The 22,942-nt window shown below is 37.7% G+C and overlaps 1 protein-coding gene across 1 annotated transcript in view; it reads left to right on the forward strand.

Annotated features, from left to right (window-relative positions):
- Positions 1-22,942, forward strand: part of LOC105099778 (ATP-binding cassette sub-family A member 17-like) — a 74,085-nt gene that overhangs the window by 23,189 nt on the left and 27,954 nt on the right. The window contains 5 exon segments of the mRNA XM_031447561.2: positions 1,381-1,535; positions 4,662-4,832; positions 5,165-5,375; positions 7,266-7,416; positions 18,735-18,833. Coding sequence (XP_031303421.2) covers positions 1,381-1,535; positions 4,662-4,832; positions 5,165-5,375; positions 7,266-7,416; positions 18,735-18,833 — 787 coding nt within the window.

Raw genomic sequence — 22,942 nt, forward strand, 5'->3', positions numbered from 1 at the left:
CATTGTAGAATAGTATTGCTTTTTTTCCTCAAACAATGATGGATGCTTTATTATCCCAGCCAAAGTGGAAGAACTAAAAACCCCAGTCAGTGGGTAGTCTGGCAGTCAGTATCAAAAACCTTTAAAGTCTTGTCCCCTTTTTGACCTACCAGATCTACTTGTATTGGTTTAGTTAGAAAATAATTGGGGAAGCAGGCAAAATTACATCACATGTTTATACTTATGAAAAATTGCAAATAACCTAAGTATCTACCAGTGACGGTTGAATAAATAAATAGGATATATTCATAATAGCGAAATCTTAAATATTATATAGATTTTGTTGATGTGGACAAATGGCCTCAATACATTACTGTATGAAAAAGCCAGCTAAAAAACCAAAATTTATATTTTCTCATTTTTTCTAAAGATTAATATGATATGTGAGTCAGCATATGCATAAAAATACATAAAGCTATATAGTACAATATTAACAGTGGTTATGTTTTAATTATGGGACTTGTATAACCTTTGTTTTCTTTCTTTTGTGTGTGTGTGTGTGTGTGTGTGTGTGTGTGCGCCAATCCAAGTTTTTTTTAATTGAAGTACAGTCAGTTACAAGGTGTCAATTTCTGATATACAGCACAATGTCCCAGTCAAGCAAATATGTCATATATTCATTTTTATATTCCTTTTCATTAAAGGTTATTACAAGATATTATATATAGTTCCTTGTGCTATACAGAAATAACTTTTTTTAAATCTATTTTTATATATAGTGGCTATACCTTTGTTTTCTTATACTTTCTTCTCCAAACCTTGTTGCATAGACATTTATTGCCCCTTTTCAATCTTAAAAATATACTTGGAATAAGAAAATGAGAATAAAGACAAAGATATGCAGATGAGCAGCCAGCCAAGTTTTACACTGACATACCTTTGGTAGGGCATGGAATCATTCATTGGTTCACTGGGATTTATTGGGAATTTATTGGGAACCAGAGATAAATCAGTTATGGATCGTGCCTTCAAGGATCCCAAGTTAAACCGTTAGATGCCCAAAATACTTTTCTTCTTGATCATTTACTTATGCGTCTGTATCATTACTTAATGCTTAATAGCAATGTAATTTGCTTTACAAATGGCTATGTGTGTTTTTTTCACTTAACCCAATTGGAGCTCCTCAAAAGCAGCATCTCCTATCTCTACTATCCCCAAACATCCTTGTACACTGTCATAGAACACAGGCTCCTTGGATGTTACTGACTGACTGTGACAAGAAGAATAGGGTGGTATGTGTGAGAACAAGCAAACAAAGCAGAGGGCATCATTAAGCCTTTGTACTGCTGTGGCTCTGACTGACGATGACGTCAGGATATTATGTCTTCCACTTGCTTCTAGGTCTTATTCCCCCTTCAGGTGGACAGGCATATATCAATGGATGTGAAATTTCGCAAAATGTGGTTCAAATCCAGAAGATCATGGGCTGGTTCCCCCAACATGACATCTTGTTTGATAACTTGACAGTAGCAGAACATCTTTATTTCTATGCTCAGGTGAGTCAGTGGGTGATAGACTTGGGGATGGTAAGATAGCCTGCAGCAGTCTGACTCAACTTGCTCAGAGGGGCTTGACACCTCTTATGGATACTATTCCCTAAACAGTCAGGAAGAGGGATGGGTGTGGCATTTAAGATTTTTGAGTTAAAGAGTTCTAGAAGGTAATTTTAATTTTATGTATTTACTTTTTGGGGAGAAAATTCACATAACATAAAATTCATCATTTTGCTTATTTTACAATGTAAAATTCAATAATTTTAAAAATTGTATTCACAATGCTGTTCAACAACCACCACAATTTAATTTCAGAGCATTTTCATCACCTTAAAAAGAAAACTTGGATCTATTAGCAGTCACTCCCCATTATTCCTTTCCCCTAGCCCCTGGCAACCACTAATCTGCTTTCTGTCTCTATGGATTTGACTATTTTGAATAGTTCATATAAAAAGAATCATACAAAATGTGTCCTTTGGTGTCTGGCTTCTTTCACTTAACATAATGTTTTCATAATTTATCCATGTAGTAGCCAGTATCAATACTTCACTCCTTTTAATGACTGAATAATACTCCATTGTATGGAATTGTATGCCACATTTTGATCATCCTTTCATCAGTTGATGGACATCTGGGTTGTCTGTACCTTTTGGCTTTATGAATAGTGCTGCTATGAATATTAGTCTTCAAGGTTTTGTTTAAATACCTATTTTCAGTTCTTTTGGGTATAGACCTAGGAGTGAAATTTACAGGTCATAAGGTTTAACTCTGCCTTTAACTTTTTCTTTTAACTTTTTGAGGAACTTACATTTTAGTAGCTATGAAATGGTATCTCATTGTGGTTTTGATTTGCATTTTCCTGATGACTAATGATATGAAATGTCTTTTCATTGGCTTATTGATCATTTGTTTATTTCTTTGGAAAAATGTCTATTCAAGTCCTTTGCCCATTTTTCAGTTGGGTTGCTTAGCTTTTTATAGTTGAGTTGTGAGAGTTTTTTTTTTATATATTCTAGATACTAGACCATTACCAAATATATGATTTACAGAAAATTTCTCCCATTCTGTGAATTATCTTATCCCCTTGTTGATAATGCTCTTTGATGCACAAAAGTTTTAAATTTTGACAAAATTCAATTTATCTATTTTTTCTTTAGTTGCTTATGCTTTGGATGTCATATTTTAAAAAACACTGCCTAGGATTTACACCTATGTTTCTTTCTAAGAGTTTCATAGTTTTAGCTCTTACATTTAGGTCTTTGATTCATTCTGAGCTGATTTTTTTTACATGGTGTGAGGTAGGGGTCAAATTCATTCTTTTGCATGTGGATAGCCAGTTGTCCAGCACCACTGGACTGAGAAGACTATTCTTTCCCCACTGAATGGTCTTGGCACATATATGGTCATGTCTGGGAGAGTCTCAAGTGAAAAGCTTCTGTGTCCTCAGAATGCATCACCCTCCTAAGCACATCACTATATAGAGGGTAACTCACCTAAGATTCAAGAGTCCAGTTTTTATTGGAGTTTCATTATGTAGGCATGAATGATTGAATCATGGGCCTCATGACTGAACTCAATCTGCAGCCTTCCCCTGCTAGCAGGTTGAGAGGTCAGATTGATATCATGGCTCAAAACCTCAACCCTCTAATCACATATGTTGGTCTTTTGGGTGCAACCAGCCCAGATCCTGTGTCACTTCATTAGCATAAATTCAGGTGTGGCCTGAGGGTACTACCATAAATAACAAAGACACTCCTATCATTCCAAGGATTTAGAGGCCCCTCCCAGTAACTGGGGACAAAGGCCAGCCAGATTCTTTATTATATCATACTTACCCATTGATTTTCTTTTAATTGAAGTACAATCAATTACAGTGTCAATTTCTGCATGCATATACATATATATTCATTTTCATATTTTTTCATTAAAGGTTATTACAAGATATTGAACATAGAAAAACTTTTTAAAATCTGTTTTTATATATAGTGGCTATCATTTGTAAATCTCAAACTCCCAAATTTATCCCTTCCCCCTCTTTCCCCAGTAACCGTAAAATTGTTTACTATGTCTGCAAGTCTGTTTCTGCTTTGTAGATGAGTTCATAGTGTCCCTTTCTTTTTTTTTTTTTTAGATTCCACATATGAGTGATATCATATGGTATTTTTCTTTCTCTTTCTGGCTTACTTCACTTAGAATGACGATCTCTAGGTCCATCCATGTTTCTGCAAATGACATTATTTTATTTTTATATATTGACCTTCCCATGCATTCCTGGGATAAATCCCACTTGGTCATGGTGTATAATCCTTTTAATATGCTGCTGTATTTAATATTATTAAGTCATATATTTACATGGTTCAAAATGCAAAAGCCTTTTGTCCATCCCTTTCCCTGGTGGTAGTAAGTTTCTTATGTATGTTTCTTGTGTATAGTTTATGTATATACAGTAGTCCCCCCACCTTATTCCCAAGGGATTCATTCCAAGACCACCAGTGGATGCCTGAAATCTCAGATGATATCAAACCCTATATATACTACTTTTTCCTATATGTACATACCTATAACAAAGTTTCATTTATAAATTAGGCACAGTAAGACATCAACAGCTATAACTAATAATAACATTGAACAGTTGCAACAATATACTGTAATCAAAATTACGTGAATGTGGTCTCTCTCTCTCCAAATATCTTACTGTACTGTACTTACCGGTTTCCTTGTGTTGATGTGAGATGATAAAACTCCTATGTGATGAGATGAAGTGAGGTGAATGAGGTAGGCATTGTGATTTGTATTAGGCTCTTGACCTTCTGATGTATCTTCAGAAGGAGGCTTACCTGCTCCAGATGATCCCAGATCACCAAGTCATGATGATGTCGGTGTTGGGGATCCCGAGCAGGACAGAGCAGAATGACATGAGATACCAGGGTTCAAGATACTCACAGTGGTGCACAATTTAAAATTTATGAGTTGTTCATTTCTGGAGTTTTTCATTTAATACTTCCAGACCACAGTTGACTGTGGGGAAACCTCAGATAAGGGGGGACTACTGTACAAGCAAAATGTCTGTTGGGTGGGCCAGCCTCCCATCAGAAGCCCCTGCCAGATCTCTGTCCCCTGCTGTTTCAGCTGAAAGGCTTGTCGCACCAGAAGTGCCCTGAAGAAGTCGAACGCATGCTGCACGTCGTCAGTCTGGAGGACAAGCGGGACTCCCGGAGCAGGTTCCTGAGCGGTTCGATGAGGCACAAGCTCTCCATCGGCATCGCCCTCATAGCACGCCCACCCACCTTGGGCGTGGACGCCATCTCTAGGAGGGCCATCTGGGCCCTTCTTCAGGGGTACAAGGGCAGCGGGGCCTGGGATCCTGGCCAGGGCCCCCACAGGCAACAGACAAACATGTTGAGCAGCAGGGTCCAGAAGTATTGCCTTCTAGCTCCCATTTGGCCTGGGCTTGCTGCAGGCCTGCCAGCCATGGCCCAGGCACCTCAGCCCTGGATGCCCTGGATAGGCAGTTTGGTGGATGGTACTGCTGCATCTTCGTAGACCTCAAGCCACACAGGGCCTATAGCCCAGCAGTCTGGGCCTGGAACACGGCTCTGCCATCATCACAAGGCTGTTCCTCTGCCCTCCAGGTGCTGATGCTGGATGAACCCACCTTGGGCATGGACGCCATCTCTAGGAGGGCCTTCTGGGCCCTTCTTCAGCAGCACAAGACTGACTGCACCATCCTGCTGACCACCCACTTCATGGATAAGGCTGATCTGCTGGGGGACCGCATCACCATCATGGCCAAGGGGGAGCTGCAGTGCTGCGGGCCATTGCTGTTCCTCAAACAGAAAAATGGTGAGCGGCCAGCAGTGGGCAGTGGGGCGGGGTCTGTTTCATGTAGGGTCAGCGTTGTTGGTCCCGTGTGCTGGACAAAGTGCCCACTGTTAACTTTCCTGAAAGGCCCTGAGATCAGACAGGGAGAGGCCTTTTCTAGATGTCCTGTTCTGCTGCCTCTGGACAGAGACCCAAGGCCCCAGGCAGAAGGAGTTGTGAGAATGAGGAAGGAATAAAGCAAAAAGAATGTCTGAGAATGGGAGTCAGAAGGCCTGTGATTGAGTTCCACTCTGCAAGGTTACTGCCTCTTCATCCTGGTGGCCAAATTGATCCATTCTTTTTTAGCCTTAGTTTGCTCATCTATACAGTGGAGATTAAGATACCATGTTCCTCAAAGAGTGAGATAGTGCATGCAAAATTGTGAGTTATTTCCACAACTGGTTGTACTCCTCATTGGCGTCCGACCACAGACATCCTCCCCTGTTGTCCTTGACCCCATACCTCTCGGTTTCCTCTTATGTCTCTGGCTGCTCCTTTGCATCACCTCTAAACATGGAAGTGCCTCAGCTGCTTCACTTTTTCTTTAATGCCCACTGACTTAGTGATCTCATCCAGTGTCCTGGCTTCTCTGTGCTGAAAACTGTATGTATCTCAACTGAACTCCAGGTTTGTGTATCTAACTGCCTACTCCACACCTCCACGTAGATGGTGAATGGACCTGTCAGACTTGTCCAAAGCCTGTGCAGAGCTGAGCTCCAGCTCTTTACTACCAAGCCCTCTCCCCCACAGTAAAGCAGCTCTGTTCTTCTAGAAGCTTGATCAAAACCTTGGAGGCTCCCTGATCCTCTCTCATAGCCCGTATCTGATCCATCTGCAAACCCTAATGACCTTACCTTCCTCCCATCTCTACCACTTGCTAGCACCCTGGTCCAGGCCTCCATCCCCCTACCTAGATTATTACAATTGCTTTCTAAGCCACCCCTAGCCTCTGCCCTGTTGTCAGAATGAGCATGTCACTTGCTGAGTCTTCCAGTGACTTTTCGTCCCACTGGGAGGACAAGTCAGAGCCCTTGGCCTGGTCCTGTTACCCCGACCGCACTTCCTAATGCTCTTCCGCTTCCTTGATCTGCTCCTGCCTCATGGCCTCGTGCTGAACCAGCACGCCAGGCCTGCTCCTTCCTCCAGGCCTGCGTGTTGCCATGCCCTCTCCTCTTCCGCAGGTCTCCAGTCCTTATACAGATGTCACAGTGAGGCCTTCCTCGTGACCCTATTTAAAATCACAATCCCTGATACTCTGTATCACCTTCCTTGTTCATCTGTCTCCTCAGCACTTGTCACTAATAGTCTATATTTTTTGCTTATCTGTCTCACATCCCTTTAGTAAAAGCCCCTTGAGAGTAGGGATTTTTGACTATTTGGTCCACTGCTATATGCTCAGTACCTAGAAGAGTGCCTGTCACATCATAAGAGCTCAATAAGTGTTTGTTGAATGACTACATTGCTAGCAATGTAGTAACAAGCATTTCTAGTAATTTCTGAAAGAATGTTTAGGATACCATAAGGTAGCTATCCTCAAAAACACAATTTGATTATGATAGAGGTATCTTTATTCTTAACCTTACTGTTCAAGGCCCCTGTCTACTAAGTTTTCACTTCCCCACATTAGTTATCCCTGAAAGGGAGTGTTGCCGTTAATGCAACCTTTCTTTGTGTTGCCTAGCATTGCTAAATGTGCTATTATCACCTCCCAACCATGGAATAGAAGGTAAGACTCTTAAGAATAGCATTACAGACCTTCAGAGGCATGTTCTTTGTGGTTTAAATTTGACTCCATGGGGCCCTAAGCTACAGAACACTAAATGTGGCTATAAAGAGTGAACTTGTTTCATGATCTTTTAAATGTTGTTTCAGGTGCAGGATATTATATGACTTTAGTGAAAAAACCTGATTGTAACACAGAAATGGTTTCTCATCTGATTTGTCATCACATACCAAATGCAATTTACCAGCCTAGCACTGGAGAAGAAATAACATTTATACTTCCTCAAGAGAGCACGCACAGGTATGGACCCAAGAGGACTGGAGTGATAGCTGGCATGTACCGGATGTCCCTGCCCTCACCAAGGGCACTATTCTGTAGTGGTCTGGATCCTCGGGCCTTTGGTACTTCCTAGAAAGACACCGCATCGGGGGGTGCACCTGAAAATACAGGACTCTGATCATGTCACTTCCCTCCTTAAAAACCCTTGATGGCTCCAGGTTACCTTCAAGTTAAAGTCAAATTCTTTAATACGGCTTTACAGGGGCCCTTGATTGCGGGAACTCTAATTACCTGCACCTGAGTAACTGAGCTTAGATGAAGATTTTACTTGATTTTCCATTAACGTACAACAGGCCCCTGTACAACACAAGTTTGAACCGGGTAGGTCTGTTTATACATGGATTTTTTTCTTTTTTCTTTTTTTAGCACCTTTATTGTGGTAGATTCCTTTACAGTAAACGACATATATTTCAGATGTACAATTTGATGAATTCTGATAGATGTACACACCAATGAAACCACTACCACAATCAAGATAGCTAACATTTCCATCACTACCCAAGAGGTGCTAATTTCAAATTCCCAATTTATCCCTTCCCACCTCCGTTACTCCCTGGTAACCAAAAGGTTGTTCTCTATGTCTGTGAGTCTGTTTCTGTTTTGTAGAGAAGATCACTGTGTCTTTTTTCTCATATTCCACATATAAGTGATATCATATGATATTTTTTATTCTCTTTCTGGTTTACTTCACTTAGAATGACAGTCTCCAGGTCCATCCATGTTGCTGCAAATGACATTATTTTATTTTTTATGGCTGAGTAGTATTCCATCATATCTATCTATCTATCTATCTATCTATCTATCTATCTATCTATCTATCTCATCTTTATCTAGTCATCTGTGGATGAACATTTTGGTTGTTTCCATGTCTTGGCTATTGTAAATAATGCTGCTGTGAACATTGTGGTGCATGTGTCTTTTTGAATTATGTTTTCCTCTGGGTATATGCCCAAGAGTGGGATTGCTGGATCATATAGTTTTTTAAGGAACATCCATACTGTCCTCCATAGTGGCTGTACCAATTTACATTCCCACCAACAGTGTAGGAGGGTTCCTATTTCTCTACACCCTCTCCAGTGTTTATCATTTGTGGACTTTTTAATGATGGCCATTCTGACTGGTGTAAAGTGATAGCTCATTGTAGGTTTGATTTGCATTTCTCTAACATCTCTCTTACTGATGTTGAGCATCTTTTCATGAGCGTGTTGGCCATCTGGATGTCTTCTTTGAAGAGATGTCTATTCAGGTCTTCTGCCCAATTTTTGATTGTTTTTTTTTTTTAAATTAAGCTGTATGAGCTATTTGTATATTTTGGAAGTTAGTCCCTTGTCAGTTGCATTATTTGCAATTATTTTCCCATTCTGTAGGTTGTCTTTGATTTGTTGATGGTATCCTTAGCTGTGCAAAAGCTTTTAAGTTTAATTAGATCCCATTTGTTTATTTTTGCTTTTATTTCCATTACTTTAGGAGCTGGTTCAAAAAAATATTCCTGTGATTTATGCCTATGTTTCCCTCTAGGAGTTTTATAGTATCTGGTCTTACATTTAGGTCTTTAATCCATTTTAAGTTTATGTTTGTATATGGTGTTGGAGAATGTTCAGTCTTTTACTGGTAGCTGCCCAGGTTTCCTAGCACCACTTGTTGAAGAAATTGTCTTTTATCCATTGTATATTCTTGCCTCCTATGTCATAGATTAATTGACCTTAAGTATGTGGTTTATTTCTGGACATTCTATCCTGTTCCATTGATCTGTGTGTCTGTTTTTGTGCTGGTACCATACTGTTTTGATTACTACAGCTTTGTAGTGTAGTCTGAAGAGAGCATGATTCCCCCAACTCCGTTCTCCTTTTTCAAGACTGTTTTGGCTATTTTTGGAGTACAGGTCCTTTGCCTCCTTGGGTAGGTTTATTCCTAGGTATTTTATTCTTTTTGGTGTGAAGGTAAACAGTATTGTTTTCTTAATTTCTTTTTCTGCTACTTCGTTGTTAGTGTATAGAAGTGCAACAGATTTCATTATATTAATTTTGTATCCTGCAACTTTACCAAATTCATTGATGAGCTCTAGTAGTTTTCTGATTGCTTCTTCAGGTCTTTCTATGTATAGTATTATGTCATCGATGAACAGTGACAGTTTTTCTTCTTTTTTGATTTGAATTCCCTTTATTTCTTTTTTTTTTCAATATCCATCATAGGGGACTATTTATTTATTTATTTATTTTCTCTATCCCTTTACTTTTTTAAAGTTTATTTATTTATGTATTTATTTTACAATACCATACTTGTAAAAATTGAAATATAGTTGATGTACAATATATGTTACAGGTGTACAATATAATGAGTCACAATTTTTAAAGGTTATACTCCATTTACAGTTATTATAAAATGTTGGCTATATTCCCATGGTGTAAAGTACATACTTGTAGCTTATTTTATACCTGATGATTTGTACCTCTTACTCCTCCACCTCCATCTTGCCCCTCCCCCTCCCCTCTCCCCACTGGTAACGACTAGTTCATTCTCTACAACTGTGAGTCTGCTTCTTTTCTGTTATATTCACTAGTTTGTTGTATTTTTTTAGATTCCACGTGTCAGTGATATCTTACAATATTTGTATTTCTCTGTCTGACTTATTTCACTTAGCATAATGCCCACCAAGTCCATCCGTGCCATACATCAGAAACTAATGTGACATTTTAAATCAACTGTACTTCAATTAAAAAGCAAACAAACAACAACCCATTTAAAATATGGGCAGAAGAACTGAACAGACATTTTTCCAAAGGAAATGCTGATGGCCAATAGGAACATAAAAAGCTGCTCAGCATCACTAATATCAGGGAAATGCAAATCAAAATCACAATGAGACACCATCTCACACCTGTCAGAATGGCCATCATCAAGAAGAACACAATAACAAATGTTGGTAAGGATGTGGAGAAAAGGGAACCCTTGTACACTGTTGGTGGGAATGTAAATTGGTGCAGCCACCATGGAAAACAATATGGAGGTTTCTCAAAAACCCCAAAACAGAACCACCATATGGCCCAGCAGTTCCACTCCTGGGCATATACCTGAGAAAAACAAAAACATTAATTCAAAAAGATACATACACCCTGCTATTTATAGCAGCATTATTTATAATTGCCAAGACACAGAAGCATCTCAAGTGCACATCAATAGATGAATGGATAAGTAAGATGTGAAAAATAATGTGACAATGAATATATGTATGTTCATGTATAACTGAAAAATTGTGCTCTACACTGTAAATTGACACAACATTGTAAACTGACTATAACTCCATAAAATAAAATTTAAAAAAATAAGATGTAGCATACACATGCAATGGAATACAACTCACCCATAAAAAGGAAGGATATTTTGCCATTTGTGGCCCTTCATTTGCTTTTTTTTTTTTCACTTCAAAAACCAGAATTTTATTATTGGCATAAACATTTCCATTGCATCAAAACAGCAAAATACCTAGAAATAAACTTAACCAAGGAGGTTACTTATATTCTGAAAACTGTAAAACATTGTTGAAGATAATTAAAGATGATACAAAGAAATGGAGCAATATATTGTGCTTTTGGATTGGAAGAATCAACCTTATCAAAATGACCACACTACCCAAAGCAGTCTACAGATCCAATGCAACCCCTGTCAAAATAGTCATGACATTTTTCACAGAACTAGAACAAACAATTCCAAAATTTATATGGAACCAGCAAAGACCCTGAATTGCCAAAACAGTCTTTTGTAGGTCTTTTTTTTCTCTTTCTTCATTTTGTTCTCTTTTCTTGTGATTTGATGACTAGAGAAGTTCTTTTAAGATTTGTTGTAAAGCTGGTTTGGTGGTGCTGAATTCTCTTAGCTCTTGTTTATCTGTGAAGCTTTTGATTTCTCCATCAAATCTGAACAAGAGCCTTGCTGGATAGATATTCTTGGTTGTAAGTTTTCCCCTTGCATCACTTTAAACATATCATGCCACTCCCTTCTGGCCTGTAGAGTTTCTGCTGAAAAATCAGCTGATAACCTTATGGGACTTCCCTTGTATGTTATTACTTGCTTTTCTTTGCTGATTTTAATATTTTCTCCTTATCCTTAATTTTTGTCAATTTAAATACTATGTACCTCAATGTGTTCCTCTTCCGGTTAATCCTGTGTGGAACTCTGCTTCCTGGACTTGGGTGACTGTTTCCTTTCCCAAGTAAGGGAAGTTTTTGGCTATTATCTCTGAATATTTTCTCAGGTCCTTCCTCTCCCTCTGCTCTCTCTGGGACCTCTATAATGTGAATATTAGTGTGCTTCGTGTTGTCCCAGAGCTCTCTTAAACTTTGCTCATTTTTTTCTTTTTTCTGTTCTGTGGTAGTGATGTCCACTAATCTGTCTTCTAGTTCACTGATCCATTCTTCTGCCTCATTTAGTCTATTCTTGGTTTCTTCTAGTGTGTCATTCATTTCAGTGATTTTATTCTTCAACTCTGTTTGGGTATTCTTTATATTTTCTAATTCTTTGCTAAAAACTTCCCTCTGTGCATCTATACTTCTCCTGAGTTCTCTGGACATCTTTGCCATAATTACTCTAAACTCTTTCTCAGATAGATTGTCTGTCTCCTCATTGCTTATTTCTTCTGGGATTTTTATCTTGTGCCTTGGCCTGAAAGATATTCCTCTGCCGCCTCTAATTGTCTAACTTTCTATTTGTATTTTTTTTACCATATTTTTTATTGAGTTATAGTCATTTTACAATGTTGTGTCAAATTCCAGTGTAGAGCACAATTTTTCAGTTATACATGAACATACATATATTCATTGTCACATTTTCTTTCGCTGTGAGCTACCACAAGATCTTGTATATATTTCCCTGTGCTACACAGTATAATCTTGTTTATCTATTCTGCATATGCCTGCTTTTAAGTGGGTTAGTTACATTTCTCAACCTTGGAGAAGTGGCCCTCTGTGGGAACATCCTATGGGTCCCAGTAGTACACTCCTCTCTTGTCATCCAAGGTTCTGGTTCCAGCTGGTCCCAGGGTAGAGTCTGGCCTGCGTTTGCGAATTCCTTCCACAAGCTTTGGGATTGTTGTTTTCTTATGTCAGGTATCTGCCCCCTGGTGGATGAGGCTAGACCAGAGGCTTATGCAGTTTTACTGGCAGGAGGAGCCAGTGCCTGCCCACTGCTGGGTGGAGCTTGGTCTTGGCCCTCTGCTGGGTAGGGATGTGCCTGGGGCGCTGTCTAGAGGTGGTTCAGGGCTCAGGAAGTCTGCTGATGGGTGGGGCTGCATTCCCACCCAGTATGATGTTTGGCCTGAGGCTTCCCAGCACTTAAGCCTACAGGCTGTTGGGTGGGGCTAGGTCCAGGTTCAAATGACTCAAGCAAGATGTTAGCCTCCAGGAGAGCTCATGTAGATGAACACTCCCTGAAAGTCTGCCACCAGCTTTTATGTCCCCAGGGTGAGCCACATCCACCTCCTACCTCCCCAGGAGACCTTCCAAAACCAGCAGGTAGGTCTGGCTCAGGTTCCTGTGAAGTCACTGCCTCTGCCCTTGGACCAGGTGTGCACGAAATTTTGTGCGCGCTTCCCAAGGGAGTGAAGTCTCTGCTTCCCTCAGTCCTGTGTTGCTCTTGGAGTTAAGCCCCACTGGCCTTCAAAACCAGATGTTCTGGAGTCTCCTCCTCCAAATGCCGGAACCCTGGCCTGGGGAGCCTGACATGGGGCTCAGAGCTCTCACTCCGTGGAAGGGCCTCTGCAACTTAATTATTCTTCAGCTTGTGGGTCACCCACCTGGAGGGTATGGGGCCCAATTATAAGGCAAGCACACTTTTCCTACCGTCCCACTGAGATTCCCTCTTTATGTTTCCAGTTGAAGAGGATCTTTTTTGCTAGATTCCAGTCTTTTTATTTTTTTTATGGTTGTTTAGCAGTCAGTAATGGTTTTGTTGTAGTCATGAAGAGAGGCCATACATGCATTTTTTTCAATAAATAGGTTACTATGGCACTACACTATCCCTCTTTGGTTAAATTCATGGATGCAGAACATTAGATATGGAGGATTGACTATAAAGTTACAAGCTCACTTTGGATGTGGGGAGGGAGTAGAGATCAGCACTGTAATTATTTTAGACCACAGATTGGGTCCCAACACTTCCCTCTCTCCTTCTCCCCAGTCTCTATGATGCTTTCAGATAGGAATCTTACCTTATTCTTCATCAAGAAAATAAAAACCACCTAACAAGAACTCTGTTTTATCCCTATCACAAACCTACAAACCTGCTTGCTTCCACACTCATTTTTCTCTTTCTTCCATCTTTTTACAGCTAAGAACGCGGTCATTTTCCTATCAAAGACTCATCCTTCAACACCAGCTCAAGATCCCAGCCACCTCATCTTGTCAAGAGTTCACTTCTTTGATTATTTCCTCTCTCATCTACATCACCAGCTTCTCTCTCTTTGGATCATTTCCATGAACATATTAGCAAGCTCTGGAGAAACACCCTCTTGAGCCTGCCTCTCTTTCCAGCCACCACTCAATGCTCTGCAACCCTGCACAGCCCAACTCCTCTAAAAATGTGCTAAGCATGTTGCCTACTTTATCTCATCACCCATGCATTTCTCAGTCTACTTCACAGTGGCTTTTACACCCTTCCATCCAAACTGGAAAAATGTCTATCAGGTCTTCTTCCATTTTTTAATCAGGTTGTTTGTTTGTTTGTTTGTTTGTTTGACATTGAGTTGTATGAGCTGTTTATATATTTTGGTTATTAACCTCTTATCAGTCATAATCAGTTACAAATATTTTCTTCCATTCAGTATGTTGTCTTTTTGTTTTGTTGATGGCTTTCTTTGCTGTGCAAAAACTTTTGAGTTTAATTAGGTACCATTTGTTTATTTTTACTTCTGTTTCTCTTGCCTTAGGAGACAGATCCAAAAAAGATAGTGCTGATTTATGTCAAAGAGTGTTCTGAATATATTCTCTTCTAGGGATTTTATGGTTTCCAGCCATACAGTTAGGTATTTAATCTATTTTGAGTTTATTTTTGTATATGGTGTGAGAAAATGTTCTAATTTCTTTCTTTAACTTGTACCTGTCCTATTTTCCTAGCACCACTCAGTTAAGAGCCTGTTTTTCCCTATTATGTATTCTTGCTTCCTTTGTTGTAGATTAATTGACCATAACTGTGTGGGTTTATTTCTGGGCTCTCTGTTCTATTCTGTTGGTCTACGTGTCTGTTTTTGTGCCAGTACCAAACTATTTTGATTTCTGTACTTTTGTTTGAAATCTCCAAGCTGTTATTCTTTCTCAAGATTGATTTGGCTATTTGGGGTCTTCTGGGTTTCCATACAGATTTTAAAATTATTTGGTCTAGTTCCGTGAAAAATGCCATTGGTTATTGATAGGGATTGCACTGAATCTATAGATAGCCTTGGGTAGCATGGTCATTTAAAGAATAATAATTCTTCCAATCCATGGACATTGTTTATCTTTCCATCTGTTTGTGTTGTCTTCAATTTCTTTCATCAGTGTCATAGTTTTCCAAGTACAGGTCTTTACCTCCTTAATTAGATTTGTCCCTAGGTATTGTATTCTTTTTGATGTGATGGTAAATGGGGTTGTTTTCTTAATTTCTCTTTCTGATGATTTGTTGTTAGAGTATAGAACCACAACAGATTTCTGTATGTTAATTTGTATCCTGCAACTTTACCAAATTCATTAATGAGCTCTGGTAGTTTTTTGGTGGCATATTGAGGATTTTCTTTTTATAGTATTATGTCATCTGCAAACAGGTTTTACTTCTTCCTTTCCAGTTTGGATTCCTTTATTTCTTTTTCTTATCTGATTGCTGTGGGTAGTACTTCCAATACTATGTTGAGTGAAAGTGGCAAGAGAGGGCATCCTTGTCTTATTGCAGATCTTGGAGAAAATGCTTTCAGCTTTCCACCATTGAGTATGATGTTAGGTGTGGGCTTATCATAGATGGCCTTAATTATGTTGAGGAATGTTCCCTCTTATACCCACTTTGTGGAGAGTTTTAATCATAAATGGTTATTGAACTTTATTAAAAAGCTTTTTCTGCATCTATTGAGACGATCATATGATTTTTATTCTTCAGGTTGTTAATGTGGTGTATCACATTGATTTGCGAACATTGAGCCATCCTTGCATCCTTGGAATAAATTCTGCTTGATCATGGTGTATGATCCTTTTAATGTATTGCTAAATTTGGTTTGCTAATATTTTGTTGAGGATTTTTGCAGCTGTGTTCATCTGTTCTATTGGCCTGTAATTTTCTTTTTTTTGTGTGTGGTATCTTTTTTGGTTTTGGTATCAAGGTGACACTGACTTCATAGAATGAATTGAAAGCATTCCTTCCTCTGCAATTTTTTGCAATATTTTGAAAAGGTTAGGTGATAACTCTTCTCTGAGTGTTTGGTAAAATTTACCTGTGAAGCCATCTAGTCCTGGACTTTTCTTTGTTGGAAGTTTTTTATTACTGATTCAGTTTTATTACTAGCTGTTGCTTTGTTCATATTTTCTATTTCTTCCTGGCTCAGTCTTGGGAGATACATTTCTATGAATTTGTCCATTTCTTCTAGGTTTTTCCTGTTATTGCTGTATAATTGTTCAAAGTAATCTCTTACGATCCTTTATTTTTCTGTGGTATCAGTTGTAACTTCTCCATTTTCATTTCTGATTTCATTGATTTGCCCTTCCTTTTTTATTGAGGAGTCTGGCTAAAGGTTTACCAATTTTGTTTATCTTTTCAAAGAACCCACTCTTAGTTTCATTGACTTTTTCTATTTTTTCTTAGTCCTCATTTCGTTTATTTCTGCTCTAATATTTATGGTTTATTTCCTTCTACTAACTTTAGGTCTTGTTTGTTCTTCTTCTGGTTCCTTCAGGTATAAGTTTAGGTTGTTAATTTGAGATTTTTCTTATTTCCTGAGATAGGCTTGTGCCACTATAAACTTCTCTCAGAATTGCTTTTGCTGCATCACATAGATTTTGGATTATTGTGTTTTTATTTTCATTTGTCTCCAGGTATTTTTTAATTTCTTCTTTGATTTCTTTGGTGACCCATTTGGTTGCTTAGTACCATACTGTTTAGCTTCTACGTGTTTGTGTTTTTTGCGTTTTTTTTTTTCTTGTAGTTGATTTCTAGTCACATAGAGTTTTGGTCAGAAAATATGGGTTTTATTTTAACATTTTTCATTGAGTTATAGTCATTTTACAATGTTGTGTCAATTTCCAGTGTAGAGTACAATTTTTTAGTTATACATGAACATACATATATTCATTGTTGCATTTTTTTTTTGCTGTGAGTTACCACAAAATCTTGTGTATATTTCCCTGGGCTATACAGTATGAAAATATGGTTGATATGATTCCAGTTTTCTTAGATTTGCTGAGATGTGTTTTGTGGCCTAGCATGTGACCTATCTTGGAGAATGTTCTCCATATATGTATGATTATTTCAAATTTTCTGGTCTCTTATGTTTGAATGTATTTTAACAACCCTGCAAGTTTGCTACCACCCTCCCCAATGTTTGCTGTTTTTGACACCATATTTTACATCTTTTTGTTTTGTGTATTCCTTAACTACCTATTGCGGACATAGGTGATTATACTACTTCTGTCTTTTAACCTTCCTAATAGCTTTGTACCTGTAATTACTGTGTATTTGCCTTTACCAGTGAGATTTTTCATTTCATGATTTTTGTATTTCTACTTATGGCCTTTCCTTTTTGCTTAGAGAAGTCCCTTTAATATCTCTTGTAAAGCTAATTTTGTAATGCTGGACTCTTTTAGCTTTTTGTCTGTAAATCTTTTGATCTCTTCATCAAACTGAATGAAAGCCTTGCTGGGTAGAGTTTTCTTGGTTGAAGGTTTTTCCCTTTCTTTGTTTTAAATATCTTGTGCTGCTCCCTTCTGGCCTGCAGAGGTTCTGCTGAAAAGTCAACTGATAGCCTTAAGGGAGTTCCCTTGTATATAACTTGTTGCTTTTCCTTGCTGCTTTTAATATTCTCTCTTTATCTTTAATTTTGCCTTTTTAACTACAATGTGTCTTGATGTCATCCTCTTTGAGTTGGTCCTGCTTGGGACTCTCTGTGCTTCCTGGATGTAAATATCTGTTTTGTTTCCTAAGTTAGGGAAGTTTTCAGTGTTTATGTCTTCAAACACATTCTCTGCTCCTTTCTCTCTTCTCTACCTGGGACCTATATAATATAACTGTTAGTGCACTTGATATTGTACAAGAGGTCTCTTAAACTTCCTCATCTTTAAAAATTCTTCTTTCTGTTCAGCTTGAATGATTTCCATTACTCTGTCTTCCAGTTCATTGATCCATTTCTCTGTATCATTTAATCTACTCTTGGTTCCTTCTAGTGTATTTTTTATTTCAGCTATTGTATTCTTCATCTCTGTTTGGTTCTTCTTTATATTTTCTAACTTCTTGCTCAACTTCTCACAGTTTTCATACATATTTTTCCTGCATTCTTTGAGCATCTTTAGGATCATTACCTTGAACTCTTTATCAGATATTGACTTCACTTAGTTCTGTTTCTAGAGTTTTATCTTGTTCTTTCATTTGGAATATATTCCTCTGTCACTTCATTTTGCCTAATTCTAGCTGTTTATATCTTTATGTATTTGATAGATTGGTTCCATTTCCTCATCTCAGAGAAGTGGCCTTATCTAGGGGACATCACAACCTATGCATCCCAGCAGCACACTCCCCTCTGGTCACCAGAGCTATATGCTTTATGGGTGCTTCCTATGTGGGGTATGCGTGCTCTTCTGTTGTGGTGGGCTGAGTGTTGTGGGCAGTCTAGTAGGTGTGGCTGGCTCCCAGTCCAGTTGGTTGCTGATCTCTCAGGGAAGTTACTTAACCTCTCAGCACTGTCATCAAAGAGCTATTAAGAGGATTCCAGAGTTAATACATGGAAAGGGGCTTATAATAGCCCCTGGCATTTAGTAAGCACTTTAAAATAGTATTATTCCTTTTTACGCAAAAAAAGAGATGAATTAATATTTACTTTGCATCTTCAGTGTGCTAGGTGTGTCTTTGATTTATCTTTATAGAAAGTTTTTGAAGTAAATGCTATTACCCTCATTGTTCAAGTTCAGAGTTGTGAAACTAGAGAGGGACAGAATTGACATTTGAGCAGATATCTTCTTGACTCCATAGCCCATGCTTTTTCCTCTGTAGAAAGCCAAGGGTGGTAATGAGGGATTCACTTTCCACCTTTGAGAAATAAAACTGTTCTTCCCTTACAGGTTTGAATCTCTATTTACAGACTTGGAACTGAGGCAGGAAGAGCTGGGCATTGCCAACTTTGGGGTCTCTGTCACCACTATGGAAGAAATCTTCATTTGGTAAACAAGTACAAAACTATAGACTCCAAGAATCTTAGAGTTGGAAGGGTCATCTATCTAAACATTGCCCAGTACTTGAATCCTTTTTGTAACATCCTCACTGAATGGTCTTCCAACCTGTTACTGGTACTTCCAATGATAGACATATTGGTTAATGTAGAAAATGTTGAATGTAGTGTCATTCAACAAATGTAATTTTAACAGAACTTTCTAGGAATGAAAAACCCAAAAGACATGGTATCAGTTGGTATGCTTTTGACTGTAAGTAACAGATAATCCTAACTCAGCTGGTTTAAACAATTGGGAAGTCCTGCTGTTTCATTTTAAAAAGGTTTCCCAAGGTAGGATAGCTCTGGGATTGGCTGATTCATCCATCAAGTTCTTTGAGTGTCATGAAGCAGGGATACTGGCTCAATGCTAGGAAGGCTTTGAGACTACATTCCAGGTAAACTACCCAGGAGACCACACTAGGCCAGAAAGTGGCAAGGGGAATAGTTAAGTGTTATTTTATCCAATTTGGTAATATTTGTCTTTTAAATAGAATATATAAGCTATTTATGAGTATTACTTATGATATATTAAAGTTTATATCTATCATTTTATTTTATATTTTCTACTAGTGCTGCTTAGTCTGTATGGCTCATTCTCTCCCTTTTTTGGATTATTTTATCTCATTCTGTATTCTTCTCCTTCTCCCATACTAGTCAGAAATTATGTATTCTTATTGTATTTTTTTAGTGGTAAGCCTAAATATTGAGATACACATATGTAATTTATCCAAATCTCAGGTGAATTAATATCTTTACTTTGCTCCTGGAAAATACTAAGCCCCTGGAACATTTTAATTTTATTCACACACATCCCACCCTCACCAACTTATACACTGTTGTTTTATATTTTAGTTCTGATTTGAACTCCACAGAACATTATTATTGTTGTTTTTAGAAGACAATGGTTGTTTAAGTTCATGTACATATTAACCTCTTTCTGTGTTCTTTCCTCATGTTTATCAGATAACTTTCCTTCTGCCTGCAGTATATTCTGTACCATGTCCGTTACTGTTTTTATGCTGGTGCCAAATACTCTTGGTTTTTTTGGTCTGGAAATGATTTTATTTCTGTATGATTTTTGAAGGATATTTTCCTTTTCTATTCTTTTGCATTCAATCTTACTGTAGCCATACATTTTAGATGTATTTCTTATAAACAGTGTATAGCTGGAATTTCAAAAAACATTAATTTTTCTATCTTTAGCTTTAAGTAGAAGCTTTGGTCCTTTACAACTAATAAAAATTCTAATTCATCTGGTTTTAAATCTACCATGTTGCTCAGTGTTTTCTATTTATCCTACCAATTCCACATTCTTTTTTATTTCCTGTTTAGCCTTTTGGATTGATTTAGTGAGGTTTTTTAACTTTATATTTTCTCCTCTATTAGTTTAAAATTTGTAATTTTTTTCTCTTCTCTTAGTGGTTGTCCTAAGATCACAATGTGCATTTTTAACTTATTAAAGTTTACAATAAACTACATTTACCGTATTCTAGGCAATGCAAGGTACATACCTGACTTAAATTCCTTTTATTCCACTTACAGAGTTATGTGCTATTTGGTCCAACTATTTCAATTTTGTATATGTTTTAAACCCATAATACTTTATTGTGCAACCAATATTCATTTATATTTCACACATATTTGCCCTTTGCATTGTTCTTTATTCCTTCATTCACCCTCAAGCTTCCATCTAAGACCATTTTCTTTCTGCCTGAACAATATCCATTTCCTTTAGTGTGGATTTTCTAGTGATAAAGTGTCAGTTTTTATGTGCCATATTTTTGGCATTCATTTTTGAAGAACATTTTTCCTAGATACAGAATTTTAGGTTGGCAGAGGTTTTTTTTAACACTTCTGCAGTGCAATTCTATTGTCTTCTTTTTAAAACAGATTTATTGATGTATAATTTACATACTGTAGCATTAATAATTAAATCATACCGGAAAATTTGATGACTTTTAATAAATTTAGAGTTGTGTGACCATAACCAAAATCCAATATTAGAACATTTTCATCACTCTGAAAAGATTTTTCATGTTTACTTGCAAACATTCCTTGTTCCCATCTCTAGCTCAAGGCAACCGGTAGTCTACTTTCTGTCTTTATATATTTACCAATTCTGACCATTTCATAAGAAGGGATAAACTGGGAGTTTGAAACCTGTATCTCTTGGGGATAGATGGGATTGTTAGGTATCTTGATTGTGGTGATGGTTCCACAGGTGTATACATCTATCAAAATGCTTCAAATTGTACATCTGAAACACATGTAATTTACTGTACAGAAATTATACCACAATAAAGTTGGGGTTTTTTTTTAATGGAATCATTTGGATTTATATGTAGAAAATCATACAATATGTATTTATTGTGTCTTGCTTCTTTCCCTTAGAATAATTTTTTGGAGGTTCATTCATGTTGTAGCATGTACAGTACTTTGTTCTTTTTATTGCTGAATAGTACTCCATTATATAGAGAGATTGTTTTTTGCTTATCCATTCCATTCTATTGTCTTCTGACTTCCAGTATGTCCACTGAGATGTCAGCTGCCAGCATTATTGTTATTTTTAAATGCAATTTGTCCTTTACCTCTGGCTGTTTTAGTATTGTTTTTCTTAGGTTTTATTATTACCTTTTTATTATTGTTTATCTTAGGTTTTCAGCATTTTTACAGTGATCAGTGATGTGCCTTTGTGTGGCTTTCTTTATGTTTCTCTGCTTAGGATTTTTACCACTTTTCACATTGTAGTTTGCTAGTTTGGTCAGTTTTGGAAAATTCTCAACCAGTCTCTCTTCAGATTCATCCTCTCTTTCCATTCTTCCTGGGACTACTATTTATACATGATTTTTACCTTTCACATGTCTCATCCATTATACTCATTTTTTGTGTGTGACTTGTATTCATTATATGTTGCTACATAACAAATGACCCTAAAATTTAGCAGCCTTGAAACAACAAACATTTATTACCTCACAGTTTCTGTGGATCAGGAGTCCAGGAGCAAGTAGATGGGTCGTTCTGGCTGAATGTCTCTTGCAAGGTGGTTGTAGTCAAGCTGTGAGCCAGGGCTGTAGCCTTTGAAGGCTCAGCTTGGGGAGGATCCACTGCCAAGCTTACTCCTATTGTTGTTGGCTGGCGTCAGTTCCTCACCACGTAAGACTCTTCCCAGGTTGCTGGAGTGGCTTTGTGATATGGCAACTGGCTTCCTGATAGAGAATGATCAGAGAAAGAGATAAAGAGAGAGAACATGACGGAGGTGGAAGCTATAGTCGTTTTGTAATCTAATCTTGGAAGTGTCATTTTATCAGTTTTGCCATATTCTGTTCATTAGAAGTTAGTCATTAGGTTTAGCTCATAATCAAGGGGAGGAGATTAACACAAGCAACAAAAGCAAAAATAAACAAGTGAGGCTACATCAAAATAAAAACTTCTGCAGAGCAAAAGAAATGCTCAAGAAAATGAAAAGGCAACCTACTTAATAGGAGAAAGTATTTGCAACCACATGTCTGATAAGGGGCTAATACCCAAAATATATAAAGAATTCATACAACTCAATAGCAAAAAAAAAAAAAAAAAAATCCGATTTGTAAACGGACAAAGGGCCTGAGCAGACATTTTTCCAAAGAAGATATTCAGATGTCCAACAGATACAAAAATGTTCTATATTCAACATCACTAATTATTACAGAAATGCAGATCAAAACCACAATGAGATATCACTTCACACCTGTTAGAATGGCTGTCATCAAAGAGATAAGATAAGTGTTGGCAAGGATGTGGAAAAAAGGGAACACTTGTGCTTTGTTGGTGGGAATGTAAATTGGTGCAGCCACTATGGAAAGCAATATTGGAGGTTCCTCAAAAAATTAAAAATTGAACTACCATATGATCCAGCAATTCTGTTTATGGGTATATATCCAAAGGAAATGGAATTACTACCTCAGAGAGATATCTGCACCCTCATGTTCATTGTAGCATTATTTACATTGGCCAAGTTATGGAAACAACCTAAGTGTCCAACAGATGAATGAATAAAGAAAATGTGATTGATAAACACAC

Source organism: Camelus dromedarius, chromosome 24 (genome assembly GCF_036321535.1).
Source record: "Camelus dromedarius isolate mCamDro1 chromosome 24, mCamDro1.pat, whole genome shotgun sequence".
Taxonomy (NCBI): Eukaryota; Metazoa; Chordata; class Mammalia; order Artiodactyla; family Camelidae; genus Camelus; species Camelus dromedarius.